General features: G+C 56.3%; 1 protein-coding gene across 1 annotated transcript in view; it reads left to right on the forward strand.

Moving 5' to 3' along the window:
* CHST15 (carbohydrate sulfotransferase 15) overlaps window positions 1-20617 on the forward strand; it is a gene marked incomplete at its 5' end in the record, with an annotated part of 33457 nt that extends 12840 nt beyond the window's left edge. The window contains 3 exons of the mRNA XM_080822697.1: window positions 9148-9304; window positions 16341-16488; window positions 18076-20617. Coding sequence (XP_080678823.1) covers window positions 9148-9304; window positions 16341-16488; window positions 18076-18266 — 496 coding nt within the window. The 3' untranslated portion in view covers window positions 18267-20617. The remainder of the gene's footprint in view (window positions 1-9147; window positions 9305-16340; window positions 16489-18075) is intronic.
* Between the last annotated feature and the right edge of the window lie 250 nt (window positions 20618-20867).

Below are 20867 nucleotides of genomic sequence, written 5' to 3' on the forward strand. Positions count from 1 at the left end.
AGTCGCCTACCCACGGTCACCTGGTTAGTAGTGACCAGGCTGGGGTTGAGCCCCTGTCGGTTTGACTGAGGACTCAAGCTGTCCTCCCTATCAGAGCCTGGTCCTCGGGATGCAGAGGTGGAGACAGCCGTGTGTGCAGGAGGTTTATGCGGCCCGTCATGGGACAAGCTGGGGCGGGGGTGGGTGCCGACAGCGTGAAGGGGTGGGCGGTGACGCAGTCGCACAGAGGTCTCCCTGACGCCATCAGGAGCCATGTGGCTGGGACCGCCCTTCCGAGATGGCGCCGCCGAGGCCTCTCCCGTCCAGCAGCCACTGTTTACCGTCTGTCCTGGGGAGGCCTGCGCGGAGCAGGTCTTTCCCGCTGACGGCAGACGCTGCGCGGGACGGGACCGTGAGCCACCAGCAGGATGACTCCCCACTTCAGCAAGGCTCTGTGAGCCATAAGGACCCCTGTCTTCCTGGGTGGCTAAGCGTGGACTCCACACCGGTGAGAGCAGGGTACGGATCCCAGGGCGACATCGAGCTCAGATGGCAGGAAGCCGTGCCCACCCAGGCTTCCGAGTCGCTGTAGACCTCTTACCCGTGGCAGGAATTTCTCTCGTAGTTCAGCCTGTGCTGAAAATCTTCTCCAAACAGCTCAACGTCTCTGCGTCCCTGGAAGCACTGATGTCGTGCCGTGGATACTCCCTGCAGCGGGAGAGGGGAGCTGGCACGCCAGCGTCCCGTGATGGGCTCTCTAGCATGTGTTTGCGCCAGGAGTAGGGGGCTGGCTGTTCCCTAGCAGGGGTGGATTGGTTAGTAACATCTTTGACCTTTTTTTTTTTTTTTTAAGATTTTATTTATTCATTAGAGAGAGAGAGCTAGAAAGAGTGAGCACAAACGGGGAGGGGCAGGTAGAGGGAGAGGGGAAAGCAAGATCGACGCGGGGCTCCGTCCCAGGACCCTGGGATCATGACCTGAGCCCAAAGCAGACGCTTAACCAACTGAGCCACCCAGGCGCCCAACATCCATGATCTTAAAGGGAAATTCGGAGAACTCTGGGCAAGGGCTGGAGTTGGGGGGCGGGGGGTGGAAGCCACGGAGCATAGAGGTCGTGAGGCCGGTGGTCGACTCCACGCCCTGCCTCCCTCCCTCCGGCTCCTGCTCTCGCCTTTGTCTTTAAGACCCTGGAGGATGAAGGATCAGCGGCGTCTGCAGGAGACTAGAGTGGCTCTCAGTGGCCTGTTCCCTGGAAATTTGAGGCATTTCGCGTCTCAGAAGCTGTCTGTCTGGGTGTCATTGGTATGTCTTTAATGAGCCCTAAAAGTGGTGTGAGGTTGCGTTCATAGGGCCGAACTGGGAGCCACCCCGGGGCCAGGGAGTCAGCCTCCGCCATCGGAGCGGGAAGGGTGAGCCGGCCAGGGCCGGCCAGGACAGTGCGGGGGAGGCTGCTCAGTCCACTCCAGACCGCCAGGTCACTTCAGGAACCTTGGATTTGTGAGGTTGGCAAGTTAAAGCTGTTTAGGGGGTGGGTGGCCATGGCCGCGCTCCGTGGTGGCGTCCCCCAGCCTGGGATCCAGGCCTGACTTGGCCGCTGCTTTAACCAGGGGTAGCCCAGCAATTCTGGGCGCTTCCTTTTCTTCCCTACCAGAGACACCTGCTGTCAGGATCACCAGGAAACTGTGTGAAAGTACTTTGTGAACCATGCCGGGCTCGTAGACCAAGGGGATTTTTGGTCTCATCTCTGAGAGGATCTACGCTTGGTTCCATGAACGTTGACCAAGGACCAATGACTGGATGCTCTAGAAGAAACAAAGGTGAACCCAGAACCCTACTCCTGCTCAAGGGGAAGGGACGACCCAGCCCCAACACGAGCCCCGTGGGCTGGAGGTGCTGCGTCCACGTGGACATGTTTAGGCCCAATCCTGGATTTTCTTCTCTGGCAGAAAACGAGCCTCAGCAGTGTCACCTACGTGTACGGCTTCGGGTGACTCTCGACTTTTCCTCCAAGGGAACCAGCCTAGCCAGTCCTGCTTGGTTGTTCCTCGTGATGGGAAGGTCACAGCTTATGATTCAGTGAGACAGAAGGGCCTCCTTCCTGGCCACGTCAAATGGCCTTTATTTCCCTGTAGGAAAAATGTACGTAATCCTTATTGATGGCACCATATCAGAGGTCAGGAACTTATTGATTTGAATGTGGATGCTGGCAAATGGAGAATGATGAAGGGATGCTCTGGGTTTCATTTTTGTAATCACCCTTCAGGTAGCTGCAGAAAGGCAGAGATGTCACGGGGTTGGGGGCTGAAGTGGAGGACGAGAGCGTGCCCTCATTTTGGGGGCTCCTGGCTGAGGAACTAGGGCCGTTGCCACGTGTGTCATTGAGAAGCCGGCTGGCGGGGGCTCTGGGTGCACAGCGACGTCTGGGCCAGCACAGCCCGCGCTGAGCCCCGCCCCCCAGGAGCCGTCAGCTGCTCCCCACCGCCCCCCACCTTGGGGTCTGCCCCCAGTCGTTTCTCACAGCCCAGCTCTCCCAGATGTCTGGTGCGTGGAGCAGTAGCTGGGAGGGATGGCACCGCGCAGGCTCTCGAGACGCAGCTGATGCAGTCGAAACTTCCCTGTGCCTTGTGGGCCTGGGATCGCCGTGACCTCTCCCGTGAGCGACTTTCTGGGGGTGATGCGGGTCTTCTGGAATTGGCTGGTGGTGGGGCTTGTGCAGCTTTGTGTGTCTGCTAAAAACGACTGAATTGTTGGTGTGTGGATGACTTCTCCATTTTAAAATGGTACGAACAAAACCATGACAAGAGGAGAACAAACCAGCCTCCCTGAACTAGAGACATTGGAGCTGGAACCTGCCTGGGTCTCCTGGTCACAGGAAGGCCGACCGACAAGCACGTCGTCACTGAGGAGCTAAAACCCTTAAAATCCAATGAGCTGTTGCTGCAGCCAAGGACTGTCCACTTAGGCAGGTGCTCAGAGGTCGCTCCGGGAGCTCTGAGATTCTAGCAAATACCTGAACACCTGTTTGTCGCTGCCATCATTTTCTGGATGCCCAGTGTGGTGCTCCATAACCACGTCGGCTTTCCCAGGGCAGCGAAGCTCATCATGTTGATCCTGAGCATTTGTTTGCTGCTCTGTGACACGTCGTGATTGCTTTCTGTTTGCTGCCACTTATTAACTGGTTCTCAGCATTCCGAATCCCCGTGCACTTCTGACATTCAAAACATCAAAATAAAACCCCAAACCCTCTGGCTCCAGTGCCTCGCACCCTGCTCTCGTCACCTGTTGGTTTGGCACCGTCCCTAAACTCTGAGACCAGGGGCCGGGGCTGCGTAACCTTGCGAGGCTCCCTGATCTCTCCCAAAACCAGTCTTGTCCTCCTGAGACAGGGTGAGGACACTCAGCTTGTGTCCGGGGGCGGGGGGGGATGCAGGTCGTGAACACAGAACGAGGACGTGCACGCAGTGCCCAGTGCAGGGCCTGGTGAGGGGCGGCCGGACCAGGGCTGGAAGCCATGAGGACGGAGGCAGCTAAAGGCCGCATCTCTTGTGCGAGCCTGGCCCACGAGACCAGCCCACGGAGTAGGGGCTGCCCCCGTGGTTGCGGCGCTCGGTCCCCCCACCTCTGCTCACATAGGTTCGGAGTGACACCCTCTCAGTGTCGTTGAAGAGAATGACCGCTGGCCTTGGTATCACCGTCTCGATCTTCAGTGGTGGCCCCAACAGCCACTCGTCTGTCCCCCTGAGAGAGATGTGGTCCCTTCCAGAGGCACCAAGTCGAGGGAGCCACCCCCCTGTACACACATTCTCCCCAACTCCCCCTCGCAGCGGTGCTGGCTCGCAGGACCCCCATAGTGCCCAGGCAGGAGCCGAGCACACCTCCATGAGGGCCGACTCGCCTCATGGGGGCTGACCCTAGCAGCCTTTTCAAATAAGCCTAGCACAGAAATAAGCCTTTTCAAATAAGCCTAGCACAGAAGGCCTGGAATGTATTTGGACTTACATTGGGAATTGTTCTTGGAAACAGTCCTGGCCAAATGTAACACCCATCTGTTTGGGATGGTCGAGGAGGAAGAAAATGAGGTGGTTCAGCAAAAGGGGGCTTGGCAGCCCCTAAGCCGCAGGGGGCTGGCTGGGCGTCAGGGTCAGCCGGCTCGCACTCAGCCCCGCCAGCCTTGACTGCCCCTGCCTCCGGGGCCGCTCGCTTCATGCTGGACTGTCCCAGCTGGAGACTTTTTCCCTTGCCTCAAACCAGTTCCCGAACCTTCTACCCACTGGTCAGGCAGTCCTTCAGGAGCAGCGTTCAGGTCTGCTTCCAGCCCAGGACAGCCTTGTAGCCACTGAAACCTGTTCTTCCTTCTGGGTCTTGCTTCTTCGGATGGAACGGCTCCTTCCCCCCGCCCCCCACAATTCAGTACCTAGCACTGAAGCAGGCAAGCATCCTTTGGGGTCCTGACCTGTCAGGGTGGAGCAGAGTGATACCCTTCCTCATTCTCCATGCCATACCTTGGTTAATACATCCTGAGATTTGCGTACGTGTCCGGGCAGCTCTGTGATGGTTCATTACGAGCTTAGGTCCGCCAGCACCTGCTGTGTGTTTTCCCTGTTGGCTTCTCCCCCCATGTCATCATTCTACAGTTGACTCGAAAGACCAGAATGTGGATGTTTAGATTTATCTCTTGTTACCTGAGGGTGCCTGTTCCAGCTTTTGGATCCTTATTCTTGATGCATTTGCTGCCCTTTTCAACATTTTTCTTAATGGCTTTAAACTATCCAAGTGGCGTTCAGTCATCCTTGGTCACTACCTGGTCCTTTCTCCCCCGAGAGTAGCTACAGGGAAATCATAGCTTTCAGTATTGCTTCTGTTCTTATGAAGCATGAGTCTCATTCTTCAGGGGTGTAAACAGTGCTCCCCTGAGAGTGAGAGCTCGTGCTTTTCCTCTGCCTTCCTTCTTGCGTCTCTGTGGGAAAGTGACATGTGCCCCCATCCAGCTGCACGCTCAGGACTCTGCCAGGGTCTCAGGGCAAGAGAGGGGTGCTGGCAGAAATGACCCCTCAGTCTTCCTGGCAATGGGGGCGGGGGTTAGGACCTGCATGCATTGCCTGGGGCTATTGCAACAAATTCCCATAAAGCTGGTGGCTTCAAGCAACAGAAATGTATTCTCTGGCAGTTCTGGGCTAGCTGTCTAAAGGCCAGGTGTCAGCAGGGTAGTTTCCTTTTGGGGCTTCTGTGGAAGGGACTGTCCTAGGCCTGTGTCCAGCTGCTGCTGGTGGCTCACAGCCCTGGGTGGTCCCTAGCTTGTGGTATCACACCATCCTCTCCCTCCTTCTTCACGTGGCCTTCTCCCCAGTGTCTCTGTCTCCTTTGTCAGGACACTAGTCACTGGATTTACAACCAACCCTATATCCATGATGGTCTCATCTCAGGATCTTCAATGTAATCTCATTTGCAAAGACCCTATTTCCAAATAAGATCCCATTCACAGGTACTGGGGATGTATTTTGGGGGATCTACAGAATCTACATAGGAGGGATGGCCGTTCCTTGTGATGAATAAAGTCTCTGCTCGGATGTTTTTGGCAAAGTGAAGCATAACGACATCGGCTTATAGATATACGTCCTGGCGCGCGTGTGGGCTCCGGGGAATCCCGAGGCCACTGCACATTCTGTGGGCAGATCTGGGGTTCCTGGAGAGTCTGAGGGACCAGGGACAGCCCCCCTCTGCTCTATTGAGAAAGTAAGCCTGGCCTGGTTGTGATAGGCTTTGACCCTGACTCCCAGAAGTGGGGGTCCTGAGTTCATTTCACTTCACCTCAAACATGAAAACCCGTAGTCCTCTCCACCCTCCTGCCCCCTCCCAGGGCTGGTCTGGCCTGGTTGGAACATCAGGCACGTTCCAGTCTGCGCCCTGCGATTACTTCCTGATCTCTAAAGAATTGTATGGAATCAGCAGATTCTTCATGAAGTTACTTGGTGTTTAAAATTGAGGCAGGTTTCGGGGTTCTTGTTTTATTCATGAGCCAAACATCCACAAGAAACGTTATAACTACAGAATCAACTCTTCGTACGGAAAGCTTGACCCAGTGGTTGAGTTTTTAGATAGCAGTTTATGCGATAGAATTCTGGTTCCCATAAAGAATGCGGGTAGTCCTGTAGGAGTCCTGCGGAAGAACTTTGGTCTCGGATTTCCTGTTAAACACAGATTTTGATGACAGTTTCAAAGGTGTCTGTACTTTTCCTGGACAGAGTTTCTTGGCCTAGGCCGTAATATCAGCGGGACTGATAAATAAGGTGTGAGCCGGGAAGGGCACCCCATCAGACTCACGGCCACGCGGCACATGTGGCAGGTACAACTGAATTGCTCTTTGAGGTCCGTGCAAATCTGATTTGGGCTTTTACCCATCAGCCTCGAGGTTAGACTATGACCGGCCTGCAGCAGTGGGTGCCGCGACGGACAGACAGGTGGTGTTGGGGGACACTGTAACAGATGGATGTAGTATTATCCTGCGTGATGTGCTTGGATGGGCATGGATCTGGGCGCAGGAACTCACCAGTCACTGAGCATCACTAATGATGATCTGGAAACAGGGCCTTTTGAAGAATTCAACCAAACAGGTAGAAGTCTGTGCAACTCCCATTCCGGGGTGTGTGTCGATTCTAGGCCATCTGTGGGCAGATTCCAGGCATCTCCAGACTTCTCATAGGTGTCCTCTGGGGACACCGGCTGTGGATGGATTCTAAAGGGTCGTGTCAAAGGCCTCGTGCCAAATGTCCAAGGTGAAGGAGCTCCGGCCCCCACGAAGCCACGCTTGTTGTCGGTGCATCTGGATACCCTCCCGTCAGAGGGAGGGGCGCGGGAGGAACATTTGCAGCTGGCGTCTGCCGTGGGGTCCTGTGGTTTCCGACCAGCGGGTGTGCCGCGTTCCGGGGTCGGACCCTAGCGCAGGGAGTAGTGGGCAGGACAGATGTGTGGACAGATGTGTGCCGCTCAGACACTCGGTACAGAGGAAGAGGCGCTGACTTGCCTCCATGGGCATGAGTGCAGCCGTGTTGGAGAAGTCGGGGGGTAGGAAGTGTGGCATCACAGGAGGGAGAACGTGAGTCCTTGGAGCCAGGGGGCCGCCCCACATCAGCCCCGCGTTCCCACAAGCAGGCCGAGGACAGTGTGTGAGGGGAGGGTGCAGCGGGGAGGTCCCGTCAGAGCGGGCATCGGAAAGGCACCAGGCAGAAATGAAGAAGGGATTTTTGAAAAACAAAAAGATGAAGAGCTTAGCCTCTTGGCAAGCAGCGCAGGAAAAGGTGTGGGCATTCATAACGCAGTTCCATCAAAGAAAGGGGTTACTGGGTGACGGTGGGATCCCGGTTCTGTCCGGCTGCCGTGTACCGTCTCGCCCGCTGCTGTGGGTGCTCGGAATCCTCCGAAGGAGGTGACCGGAAAAGTGCCACCACGGTAGGTCTGTGACCTGACTCCATCGGATGCAATCTGACGCCTCGTGTGTTTTCGAAAGTATAAAACGTGTGGATATGTGCTTGAGTAGGCCCAGGAAATTTCCGGCAGGGCATTTCAGCAACCGATAACGAAAGTCCCCTTTGGGGAGCAGGACTCCCAGTTACGGCCACTGGAGACATGGGCAGGAGGACGTCCCACAGGAGCTGTGTTTATTATGCTGTTGTAACTCATCTCGTCTTGCTGGTTGTTCATGTGATGTAGGAAAAGAAATACCCTGTGCTTAAAAAAAGCTACCTGTAATGGAGAGTCCAGTAAAATATATTTGCAGAGGATTTATTGAAGGAAGGAAGGTTAGAAGGAAAGAGAAAGAAAGCAAGCAAGCAAGCAGACGCTTATCCTGCCACTTGTTCAAGGCTGGAAGGCAGGCTTTATTCAGGACCAGTTGTGGGGGGTCGGGACACAGTGTGGGGACAAAGACTGGCCTCAACTCAGGCACAGCAGGGAAAGGTGGGGACTTATAGCCAAGGAGGAGGGGTTGGGGGTTTGGAAATTACTGAGGACGCATCAGGGTAAGAAGGTCGGTGCTTTGACAAACCCAACCTAGCAGGATTCTGGCTGAAGGTGGGCTGGGGGGATCAGACATCTCCTGGGTGTCAGTGGGGGACCAGGAACACACCACCCAATGAGGGTGATCAGGTATCAGAGGATGATCAGATATCAGAGGGTGGGGAATTTTGGCTAAACCAACCTCGCTGGATTCTTGCTGAAATTGGGCAATTTAGGAATGGACGTGGTCATCTACAAGGTGAGACCTAGCTGGGAAGAGGTTTAGAGGAGCCCCAGTAAAGCTCGGTCAAGGAGCGGCACCGCCGGGTCCATAGGAAAACATGGCACATCCGTGCGGAGGGATCCATGTGAACAGACCCGTGAACATGGACAAACAGGGTTACAGTGACTACACGCACGTGTGCGAGTGTTTTTATATTGGGTTAAAAAATAGGTCCCTACCAATCTAGAAAGATAACATCTCATATATATTTTTTTTTTTTAATGTTTGGAATGTCTGTGGAATGGGCAGGAGTTTCACGAGGAGCTGTAATGTAAAAGCGACAGATGCTCTCGTTGCTTCAGTTGGAGGAGAGAGAGAATGGGAGGAGCATAACATTTCCATGGCCTGTCTTCGCTCTCGTACAGTCTCTAAGCTCACTGGGACAGGCAAAGCAGGGCTGCACACTCAAGAGGCTAGAAAGAGGGCACCTGGGTGGCTCCGTCGTTAAGCATCTGCCTTCAGCTCAGGTCGTGATCCCAGGGTCCTGGGATCGAGTCTCGCAGTGGGCTCCCTGCTCAGTGGGAGGCCTGCTTCTCCCTCTCCCACTCCCCCTGCTTGTGTTCCCTCTCTTGCTGTGTCTCTCTCTGTCAAATAAATACATAAAATCTTAAAAAAAAAAAAAAAAAAGAGGCTGGAAAGAATAAAGTACCGGTGGCTTGTTTGGGACCAGTATAGATGAGTCTGAGTCCAGGAGAGCCTGGGTGGCCCTGGCAGGGGTGGGGAGGTGTGAGAGGGTACAGGAAAGTGGCCTATCCGCAAGGGAACAACGAGAAGCGGCAGGGTCCTGATGCACGCGACGAGGTCATGTGACTGCATGTTGATTGTCATTGTCACGCAAGGAGCGTGATTTCCCAGTCCTGGGCCGTAAAAATATCCCTTTATTTTATTCACAGGTTGTACTCTGACTATCTCTACTTCGCAAGTTCGAATAAATCTGCCGATGACTTCCACGAAAAAGTGACAGAAGCTCTGCAGCTGTTTGAAAATTGCATGCTCGATTATTCCTTGCGTGCCTGCGTCTACAACAACACGCTCAACAATGCCATGCCTGTGCGTATCCTGGAAGCCCGCCCCCCCTCCCCCGAGCACAGGCACCTCGGTGCTTATTATGCAGGCGGCATGGTAGATGGGATGGGAGCACAGAGACACAGAGAAGCATTTGAATATGCAGATGCCTCTCCCCGTGCCTCTGAGCGGTGGCTAATGCACAGGCAAATACGCGGACGTAAAAACTGTAAAAGGGATGGGCCCTTCGAGCGGGCATCAGACGTCCTTCCCTGCTGATCTCCCCAGTACAATACTCTCTCCTCCCTCTGAGGGAATGAGGGTGCATTTAGGAAGATTACCATGTAGTGAGGCTCAGAAAATGCACCCTGCAATTAGGATTGGCAGACGCGGGGACCCAGCTCTCAAACGGCCTTGAGCGTGTTCTCCAGTGGTGGATGGTTCTGGTGGTTTAAAATATTGCCAACCGGTGACTTAAGTATTTCTTTAGCGGGGCCTAAACTGAAAAATGTTTTCCCTTGATTTCTCTTTAATTTTCTCTTGTTCACCTTCTGGATGATAGCTGTATGTTTGTGCCTTCTTTTATGCAAAAGAAGCTGCTGGTGGTGAATTCAGCACACTTTGGTTCAGGGTGGTTTTCTGCCGCACAGCTCCCGGGTCATGTGAGTGCCTTTGCAGTAGATTGGTGTGGCAGGAAAGCCTTCCACGGTGAGGCCAGTGCCGCTCCTGCCCCGGGGTGTGCTGCTCTGCGGAGCGCATCATGTGGTAAGGCAGACAGGTGTGCTGGAGGTGGAGGCCGGGAACCCCCTGGGTGTAGGGAGTCCAAGGTCAGGGGGTTTCACTCCTTCTTTCTTGTTATCAAGGCCGTCCTCTCTGGAAGGCAGGGTACTAGTCCTGGCAGGATGCATCGGGCAGCGAGTTGGATTGACGCTCTCCTGCCGGAGTTTTTAGTTTGTCAGAGAAGCTGCTCACAAGGGCACAGGTCCGCACAGAATCTGGCCAGGGGTGTAGGGTAGAGGAGTCGTCTGTGGAGTCAGACGGTGCAGTTCCCAGCCTGGGTGTTTATTAGCCGCGTGACTTTGAACAGGTGTTTTAGCTTCTCTGAGACTCAGTGGCTTCCTCATCAAACGGAGTAATACCGTTGCTTCACCCGGCAGCTGAAAGGATCAGAGCAACCGTTCGTTCACATGGAGGGCAGAAATAAATAATGCTTTTCTTCCACCCATCGTAGAGTCATTGGTTGGGGCCCCATAAATTAGACTGACAAAAGACAGATGCGCAAGGGAAAAAAAAAAAAAAACACAAGTTGATTAACGTGTGTGTTGCAAATACACTTGTCTCTGATGAGTAACTCAGAGGCATGGTTAGAACTCAGGCTTATATAACATCTTAACAGGAGAACGATACATTTGTAGTGAGGTGACCAGACAAAGGGAAGGGATTTTGAGCTTCTAGGGCAGCAAATGGTGGGAAGGCAAATAAACGTATGAGGGAGGTAAGGGCAAGTTTTACTGAGGCTTGTTATGTCAGATCCTTGGTGCTGTCTTAAGGCTGGCAGAGGTCTAGAGTTGTCTCCAGTGACAAACTTTGGTCCATCCTGGTGGAGAGGGGAGGAAGGGCCCCCTTACAAATTAACGTACTGCTTGTAGGCCAACAGGGTGAGGGCAGAGAGCTCTTCTTATATCTGTGTTTCTTAGTTGCCTTCAGCTCAAAATAATCCTGATACCAAAGTGGCATATTTCAGGCAGCGTATTCTATTCTGCCATCCTTCACGCGCATTCACCGTCTTGCTGTGTCTGGGCCTGGCACCTGGGCTGGGACTGCCGCTGTGGCAGGACAGGCACGTCCCCGGGTCCCAGGTCAGCCCCAGCTCTAGCAGGGTGAGTGACGTAGAGGCTGGGGTAGGAGCAGAGGCTACCTGGACACAGAGCATCAGGGGGACTTCCCAGGAGAGGTGATGTTTGAGCTGAGGTCTAAAGGATGAGTCGTCCAGCGCCATGGAGATAGATGTGCAGGAGAGGGGAGCAGGCTGTACAAAGGCCGAGGGGTGAGCTTGGAGGGTGTTTGCTGCAGCCGCCACGGTACGTGGTTGTGTGGACGGTGGGGTGATGGGAAAAGGGAAGCATGAGCCTGCATCCCCGGGGACCCAGTGAACCTTGGAAGTCTGGACACATCCTGAGGGAGACGGGTCCCCAGGGAGGGCTTAAGGAGAGGATCACTGTAGAAGTTTTGCATTTGAGAAAGATGCCCCCGTGTCCTGGGTCCCCAGGGGTGGGAGGAGGGGTTGTCTCCCAGAGACAGGGAGGCCAGGGTGGGGAGGAATGGGATTTCTGGAAAAGAATTGGTGGCAGAGACAGGGTATGAAAAAATGGAGGTTTCTAGAAGCAATTAGGAGGAATAGTGGAAAGGATGTGTAGGTGGATTGGATGAACCGGTGAGATCAAAGGGGGAAACCGTGTGTTTTCTGGCTGGGGTGCCAAGTATAGTTTTTGCTTCAAAATGGCTCTGACTCTTAGCTGTTGCTTTTTATCATGATTATTTATGACCGCAAGGGTCATCCATGCAGGGCCTGCTGGAGAGAAGAGCCACTTTCTGGAGATATTTCCTAAAAATTCAAGGGTGTGGCATGAAATGGGGACTGGCCTCACTTACAGCTGAGGCTCGATTCGTCTCCAAAGGCATATCTTGGGTGCCCATCCCGTGCTTAGTACCGTGCCCGATGCTGGAGGAAACCCAAGCCAGGGCACGGCCTGGAAGAGAGGGAGGGCACGAGGCAGGATAGGGAGAGCTGAGGTGACTTCCCCAGCTAGCATGGTTCAGAGAAGGTGCTGGACCCATCCTCTCCCCGAGCTGGGTAGCACGCTTGTCAGGAGACAGACTGATTACTCAGAGTCCAGTAATTTGGAACAAAGAGAGGCCCACGGGGGCTGCACGGCCCGGCAGCAGCAAGAAGTGTGGGCCGGGAAGGGAAGCCCCAGTCCAGGTGGATTCTTGGTTTTATTATTGTATCGTAGAATGTCAAGTATGCGGAAGCATGGAGGGAAAAACAACTCAAGAGACCATCACATGAGGGGCCGCGGGGAGCTGTGTATGTGACTGTTAGCACGGATCCTAGCGAGGCGTTAACGAGGGCGCTGGAGAGGTTGGGAGAACGGACCTCAACGGGCCCAGCCATCTTATCTGCCGTCGTCGCTGTCTTCAGCGCGGACCGAGGGCGGGAGGACTTGGCTTTTGCCACTCGCATAGAGCTGTTGCCATTAACGCACGCTCCCATTCTTATTGTCTCTTTACCTGCTGAGGTCTCGCTCTCCCACATCCCTGGCTGTGTGGCTACTGAGCTCTGTCTTCAGGAGATGATCGGGCAGATACTCTGAAAGGGAGGCGGAGGCGTGGGCTTTCCCTCCCGGCCTTGGGCGAGGAAGCGCTTACGCCGGCTGGGTTTGGATGGGCAAGGCCAGGCAGGGCCGGGTGGAGCTTCTGACTGGGGACGTGGCTCATTTCAGGGGCTTCATGTTGTGCGTCTCTCATGGAGTAGTGAACGTCTGAAGTAAACGTGGTGAAAAGAATGAACATCCATGCCGCCGGGCACTCTGTGTCCCCCGGAGCTGGCCGGGCCTCCAGCCCCTCGGCATCCTTGCCGGGGAGAACAGGACGGTGGGATCCAACCTTTGTTCACTCCCGACACTGCACCAGGCACCCTCTTGAGCTCTTGTGGTACTCCGTGTTCTGCCCTCCACGCTGCCCTGAAACCTGTGCCCATTTTACAGATGAGGACACTGAGGCCCCCCAGACATTAACTCTCCCACCCAGGCACTTAGGTCTGGTAACAGGCTTCCTGTTCGTCCCAGGTCCTGTGGCCTTGCAGACTCATGGCGTTTCCACCGTAGCTGGTTAGCTCCCAAGGTCTAAACCGGCCTTTCGCGCTTAGTCTCAGTTTGGCTGAGGATGACGAGGTGGTGGCTTAGCGGTCAGAGAGAGATGCCCAGGGACAGGTGGGTAGACAGGACAGGGGTGGCGGGTGTCACGGGTCACAGACTGGCCTTACTCTTCAGCCCCTGGCCAGCTCCTGCAGGAAGGGCCGGTGGCTCCAGACGTTGGATTCTTCAGCAGCTCAGCTCCACATCCCCCGTGAGGTCCAGGCTCCAGGCGGCCAGGGGCCAGGTTGGTGACATAGCAGCATGTCTCCATTGGCTCGTGGGCCACCTGGTGTGCCGTGTGCACGTGACTATTTGCAGAATGAACGAATGAACAAGCGAGGAGTTTTCCACACTAGCGGATAGCAGACGGGCTGGGTGGGGAGTCCCACCTGAACCCCTGATTGGGAGTGGAGAGGCGCGGCATAGTGCCTGTCTGGGAAGAGCCTGTATCCACCTCTCCTTGGCTCTGTCCCTGTGTGGGGGGAAAAGCCCTGGTGGCAGGGGCCCTGGCACCAGCTCCTCCTGCTGGTGGGTGCTCCGAGCTGATCTCGGCCAGTCCCTACCCCTCCCTGGGCTTACCTTTCTCCATCAAGAGTTGGCTGGGCAGATCACCTCAAAGGCTTTTCTTAGTTCTGAGATTTTGTCATTTTTTTAAAAAGATTTTATTTATTTATTTGTCAGAGAGAGAGCGAGCACAAGCAGGCAGAGAGGCAGGCAGAGAAAGAGAGGCTCCCCGCTGAGCAAGGAGCCCGATGCGGGGCTCGATCCCAGGACCCTGGGATCATGAACTGAGCTGAAGGCAGTTGCTTAACCAATGAGCCACCCAGGCGTCCCGAGATTTTGTCATTTTAAATCTGTCAGACATTTCCCCTAAATACCCTTTTTATCTTCATTCCATTTGGATTCTCTGGCCTCTGCAGGGGAAGGCGAAGAAGAACCCCGCGGGGGCCTGTCCTAGGTGTGTCTTAATGGCGTCCCGCACGCACCAGAACGTGTCACTCGGGGCGGCCAGGGCTTCCTGGAGTGGTAAGGGGGCGGGGTGGGCCCGAAGCGGGGTGTCTAGGGGACCGGGGAGCCTGCCGCTGTGGGAGCCGGCCCACCTGCCTTCCTCTGCAGCCCCCTCCCCCGCCAGGGCCTTCACCGCCGGGGAGGGAAGACCCTGCCACAGGAGGGCCTCGGCCAGCAGGTCTTCGTCCTCCCCGGAGCGGCGGTGCGGGCTCTGCCCTCGATGGGCACAAGCAGGCTTGCAGAGAAATAGTCTGTCACACGTGGCCAGGTCAGGTGTGGGTTCCTGGTGATGCTACAGGGCCCCACCTTGTCACAAACACCAGCTTCTTTCATTCTAGAAAGTTCTCAGGTCCCCAAGGTAGGTTCTCTGGAAGAGATGACCCTCGGGAGGCCGGTCCTCCCTGAGGGGGATTGGCCATGGGCCTGACAGAAAGTGGAAATGCTCTGGGAGGCCGACGACTCGAGAAGACCTGCTCATCATGGTTTGTCTGTGTTGGAGGCGACGCACACAGGATCTCTGAGGCCGGCACACACCCAGGTTCTCTCTGGCTTTGGCCCGGCTTGGGGTCTTCGTTGCGGGCTGGTGCACAAGGAAGCGACATCCTGGGAGCTGGCGGCACCTGATGGGTTTTGGAGACAGCTTATCCCCTCTCACTGTTCTTCCTCTGCATCCTCCCACAGGATTGGAAAAATAACAAAGTGGGAGAAGAATAGCGGGAGAGGAATCGAGTCAGTCGGAGCCCGGCCGGCCTCGTGCGGCAGGGATGATGGAGGAGCTTCGGGAGCCGAGGCTCAGAGGGGGCGGCTGGGGGCCGAGCACAAGCCAGACCAAGAGCTTGCCACGCCGGGACCGTGGGAGGGCAGGGCGTGGGGACGGTGTTCACTGGTGGCAGCTGAGGGCTGGCTGCTCGGAGACTAGGTGGGAGCACCAGTGAGGAGGCCGTGACCGCGGGGCCTGATCGGAGCGGCTGGCGTGAAGCAAGGCTGAGGCCGTGGAGGGAAACAGCTGGGAAGGCCGCCGAGGCAGAGCAGTAGCCAGGAAGTGGGGCAGGGTCCGGAGGGCTTGGGGAGGGCAGGGAGCAGGAGGAGGTACGCAGGAGAAGGGGCGGCAGGGTGGAGGGGGAGAGGGCTGTTCCCTCCGCAACTGTGAAGTTCACGGGAATATGCCAAGACCGCTCTCCTTTCTGATGTGTTTGTAAGTCGGGGGTCCCCAAAACCACTTCTGGGGTTCAGTCCCTGGAAGGAGTCATGGGCACACTGAAGACTGGTACTCGTGGCTACAGCAGGGAGGGGTACCCACTAAAACCCGTGCAGGGAAGAAGCACGTGGTCTGCACCAAGCATTCCAGCCAGGGAAGCCCAGCCAAGCCTCGATGGCCACACTGTGTCCTGGGGCACAGTCACCTACAGTCTTTACTGCCCAGCCCCTACCACAGGTCAGACTGATCCTGTGTCGCCAAGAGCCCCTGTCGTCACTCATGCTGTTTACTGTCAGGTGGCCCGATGTCCCAGGCGAGCAAAGATACTTATCAGGCAGGATATCCTAGGTGACCCAGAGGTCACCTCCCAGGAGCCAAGGACAGGGGCCAGACTTCCCTCTGGGTAGGGTTAATTCTTCAGCGTGTAATCTTGCCAGGTAGGTGTGAGCAAAGGCACAGGCGCATGGGGGCCCCGGACCCGTGACTGCCTAGGACAGGCTGTGTTTGGCTAGCCACACAGCCACCTGGTCACGGGGTTCGGGTGGCCCCAGGCGCTCGGCCGTTCCCTCACCTGGCTTGTGCCTGAGGCATTTTCATGGCCATCGCATGCTGGGTGTAGGAGCAGGAGCGGCCAGGTGACTGTGCAGAGAACGCTGGCCTGTTCTGTGTGTGGGCTCGGCCTCCTGCTTCCTCTGAGCCTTCCCTCCGAAGTGTGTCCCGCGGCCAGCTACGGGGTCGTCATGAGGATTCCGTGTGGCCCGGAGCAGGGGGCATTTGTGTGGGGAGCTCAGAACCCTGCGTGAGGACCCAAGAACGCACGGGGCTCACAATCCGTCCTTGGAAGGCAGCTTCCCTCGGATAACTCTTGGCGTTGGCTCATACCCGCGCCGGAGCACTGTGGGGAAAGCGGAGGGGGGCAGGACCCTCACGTAACGCCTGCCTCCTCCTTTGGTTCTAGGTGAGGCTCCAGGTCGGTCTGTACGCCGTGTACCTTCTGGACTGGCTCGCCGTCTTTAACAAAGAACAGTTTCTCATCCTCCGCCTGGAAGACCACGCGTCCAACGTCAAGTCCACCATGCACAGGGTCTTCCAGTTCCTCAACCTCGGTAGGAATGTCACGCGGGAGAGCGTGGGGCTGGCACAGGCCGTGGACCCCGCGCGGCCGAGGTGCTCACTGAGTCACGCGCAGACTCCGTGCGCCGGGCCGGGCCGGGCCTAGCTAGCTCAGTAGCTGTTTGCCAAGTGCAGGGCCTGCAGCTGGGGTAGAGGGGGTCCCTCATCGGGGGGCTCTCCGTCCAGCAGAGGGAGACGGGAAAGCCACAGCTCAGGTCATCGAGTAACTGGTAGAACGAAGTGGGGAAAGGGTAGCACCCTTACTGTAGGTTCACGCACGTGGCTTGGGGTCCCAGCTGCTGAAGGATGGAATGGGAGGCTTCCGGGAAGGCATGGTCTGTGATCTGAGCCTTGAGGACGGGTGAGAGGTCAGCGTGTGGCCGGAACAGTCCTGCAGAGACCACAAGGCTCAGAGGAGGGAATGGACAGGTCATCGCATCGTCCCAGGTTTTGAGGGACCCCTGGAGTCGGGGCCTCGTAGTTGAGTGGCACGTCTAGGAAGGTTAGCTGCTCCTGGCCATGGTGGTCGCCGGCAGGGTGGGAGCGTGGACATGGAGCGCTGCCCGTGTGGATGGGCACCTGCGAACCACTCGCTGAAGATCTAGAGCAGAGCGCACGTTCTTCCCCAGGGCTCGCCCCATGGCCCCAGCTAATAATCTGGCCCGGGAATTCTGTTGTTGGGATATTTCTTGAAGTACGTTGGCCCACCACCGGTCTTGGAGCCCTTCTGTCCTGGGTGAGCTGGTGGCATGAGGGAGGTGGTCACTTTCCCCTGTGAAGGCCCAGAACCATTTTTCTTTGATTTGACCCCTGGTAGATTCTGTTGCATTGATGAGCTTGTATTTAGTCCCTGAGACAGGAAAGGCCAATTCTGTTCTTTCTATTATGCACACCCCAAGGACATTAGAATAGGGTCTTCTGTGTAAAGGCTCAGGACTTTGGCCAAATCCCGAGGGTTGGTTAAGCCACAGAGAGGCCTGTGGTCTAGAGGGCTGGGTTTAGAGGTGGCTTGTTTCCAGGCCTCTCTCCCCTCACCGATCCCCTTGCGGCAGGTGGACCCCGGACCCCTTGCGGGGTCTCTGGGCACAGGTGGCCTCCTCCCGGCCCCCGTGGCCACCATCCAGCACGATACACAAGGTGAAATATGGCACAGCCACGGGCCTTTCACATCAGCAGCCTGAAGCAGAATTCGGGCAGGCTGGTTAGCAGGAAAATCTAAGTAGAGGGACCGTGCCGGGGGGGTCAGACAGTTATCCAGGGACAGGCTGACGGCCACGAGAGCCAGCCCTTTGTGGCTCTGTGGCCACGAAAGCAGTAGGGGAGGCTCGGGTGAGGCTGCATCCCCCGGTTCTCGCCGCACGTCGGAGGGCAGGGGTGCAGCCCCTGGCCGGAGAGTCCCTGCTTCTTCAGGAGGGCCCTTCCGCATTCCGCCCTCAGTGGCTCTGGGATGGGTCCAGCCGGAGAGTTTTCATCCCCCAGCGCTTCGGGGGAGCTCCTGTCTCAGCATGAAGCAGGGCTGGGGTTTGCAGGGTTCCTTCCTGCCGCGCCTCCGGCCTCACGGGAGCGTTTCTGTGTTCCAGGGCCCTTGGGGGAGAAACAGGAGACCCTGATGACAAAGAGCCCTGCGTCCAACGCGCGGCGTCCCGAGGACCGGAACCTGGGGCCCATGTGGCCGGTCACCCAGAGGATCCTGCAGGACTTCTACGGGCCCTTCAACACCAGGCTGGCCCAGGTGCTCGCCGACGAGGCCTTCGCCTGGAGGAAGACCTGAGGCCGAGCTCCTGCAGCGGGAATGTGTCTTTGGGGTGGGCAGGGGGGCCCTTTCACTCATAGCCTGGAGAAGACCCTGGGATTCCTCTTCCCCTCCCTAGGCACGTGTGTAGTATAAGCATTTGTTGTGTGGGATAACCTGGCGACTGACCCTCACGGAGCTCCTCCGTCCGAAGCCACTGGAAACCCCGCTTGGGAAACCATTCCCTCCCGCACCAGAGCGGCCAGGCTGCAGGGATGAGGCGGGCGGCGCCGGGCGAGGGGCCATGGGGGAGGCACGGCGGGGGGACTGACCATGCTGGGAGCCCCATTGAGCACGCCGAATGTCATATCACCACGCCGGAGGTCATGTCACCAGGCCGGAGGCTGTGTCGCCATGCCAAAGGTCACATCACCATGCCGGAGGTCACACTACCACGTCGAAGGTCACGTCACCACGGTAGAGGTCACACTGCCACAGTAGAGGTCATACCACCACAGTAGAGTCACACCGTCATGTCCCCATGCTAGAGGTCACATCAGAGCAGTGCCAACATTTGCACTTGGTTCAGTTGTGAACACTGTTCGGGTCAGTACCTTCATTTGGGCAGAGAATGGATGCTCTTTCCTTTTTTTCCGTTTACTCCGAAGTCCGCCTTTATTCTCTTCAGTTGTAAACCCCGTTCACTTCACTTTTGTGAGAGAGAACACAGTCGATTTTTGGCAGCACATTTGTTTCTCAGACCATCTCCCATTCTGTCCTTGCATTACTGAGGTTTAACTAGAAAATGAATGTTTGAAACCACTTTCTGCATTGTTGAAATCATAGCTCTCTTTTCTGCCTCTTTACGTGTTTCCTCTAGGGTTTATTCAGTTTATAATCAGATCACAAATTTAGTTTATAGTTGGGAAGTTTTCGCTGTTAATGCCAGACTGAGCAACTTCCAGGAATTGAACTCTTTGTGGGAAGTCTGGGTATCTTGGGCCTTCCGCACGCACTCAAGGTCACCGCCAGGCCTGGAGCGTGTTTCAAGTTTTAGTTCTGGCCACAGACACACTCTGTTGCTCTGTCTTCCCCCCCAGGAATGAGCTCATTATCCACATTCTCCACCACATGCGGCCAGAGGCCCTCACTATGTTCACAGACTACAGGATGCTCGTGTTCTGTTTCAGAAACACAGTGAGTGAGCTGTACGTGCGCCGAGCATAGTATGCTGGGATTCTTAATGGAACTTTCTGGGCCACTTGGCAGCTTGGTTTACCAATGGATGCACTAAAGGTCTCGTCATGTCTTGGAAGTGATGGGGAGAGATTGAAGAGGACCCTGGATCCCACTTGGCACACAGCCCCAGGCATGACCTCCCTGAAGCTTTGGCCTGGTGTGTTTTCAAGGGAGGTCTCCTGCGAACCAGAGCTCTCTGGTCAAGGTCGCTCAATGCCAAAGTCAGAAAGTGCAGCTGCCTTCTTGTCCGGCCATGGCAGACACGCGGATTTGCTCTGCTCTCCAGCCCTGGCGCCGCCGTCGAGGCGGGATGAGCGGGCCGTCGGCACTGGATGGCCAAGCTGTTCCTGCACCCGAAGGGGCCGTGTGTCCTCTAGACCCGCTGTGTGGGACAGTCCCCCGTTTGCCTCGCAGCCGGCACATGGAGCGGAGCCCGCCGGGGAGTCTGGCCCGAGCCCAGCGGGGGTGGGGGGCTCTCACGGTAGCGTGCGTGTGTGTGCGTGTGTATTTATTTGCAGGAGGGGGTGTGCGTGTGCGTGTGCGTGTGCGTGGGTGCCTTTCCTGGGTGGGCTCCCTTCCGGGTCCGTTGCCGATGAGATGCCTCCGCCCCAGACACAACCTTCTCGTGGATTCGTTTCTCTGCCGACGGACTCGTCTCGTCCAGTCCACGTTTCGCTCTTCCACTCCAGCCTCAACGACGACGACGACGACGACGACAGATTTTCCTACGCACTCCTATGCATGTGAACAACATGTAGTGTAATTCTGCTTCTTACAGAAGTATTACCGGAGGTATGATTTCCAATGTTATTTGGTTTATCCTGCAAATCTTTCTATACGCGCAGGCCCAGCCCTTTGTGCCAATCCGTGCCATCCGGTTTCTCCCACGGGGCCTTTCTCCGGAGGTCTTATCTGTCGCCTCTGCTTTCTCACGTCCGGGCCTGGTTCTCGGTGGCGGCCCTCGAGCCTGTCGTCCCAAACCAAAGTGAAAGGGAGCATTTCTCATGACCTGGTATTGAAGTGACTTTGTGTCCCCAAAGTTGCATATTGGGCCGTGTTCAGTTGTACGCCTCTGGTAGCAGAAGGTATGTCAAGTGAGCCCAGTCACGCTGTACTTGTGTTCATATTTCACATTAAATGTGGACCCCTGTGACCCGTCGCGGGAGTGCCTGCCATTCCTCGCCCTCCTGATCGCCTGTGGCGGGTTCTCTGTGGCATCTGCCGCGTACAAATGAGTCTCAGAGATCATTTGGGGTCTCACCTGCGGGCTCCGCGCCCTGGGTGAGGGCACCTCCTGCGTACGGTGACGCGAGAGAGAAGGTCACAGAAGGGAGGGCCCTGATGTGACCGGTGACCCCCCGCTGAGCAGCCTGCCGTGGGTGCATTGGGGTGCCAGGGCCC

The sequence above is a fragment of the Martes martes genome, assembly GCF_963455335.1.
Source record: "Martes martes genome assembly, chromosome: 14".
Taxonomy (NCBI): Eukaryota; Metazoa; Chordata; class Mammalia; order Carnivora; family Mustelidae; genus Martes; species Martes martes.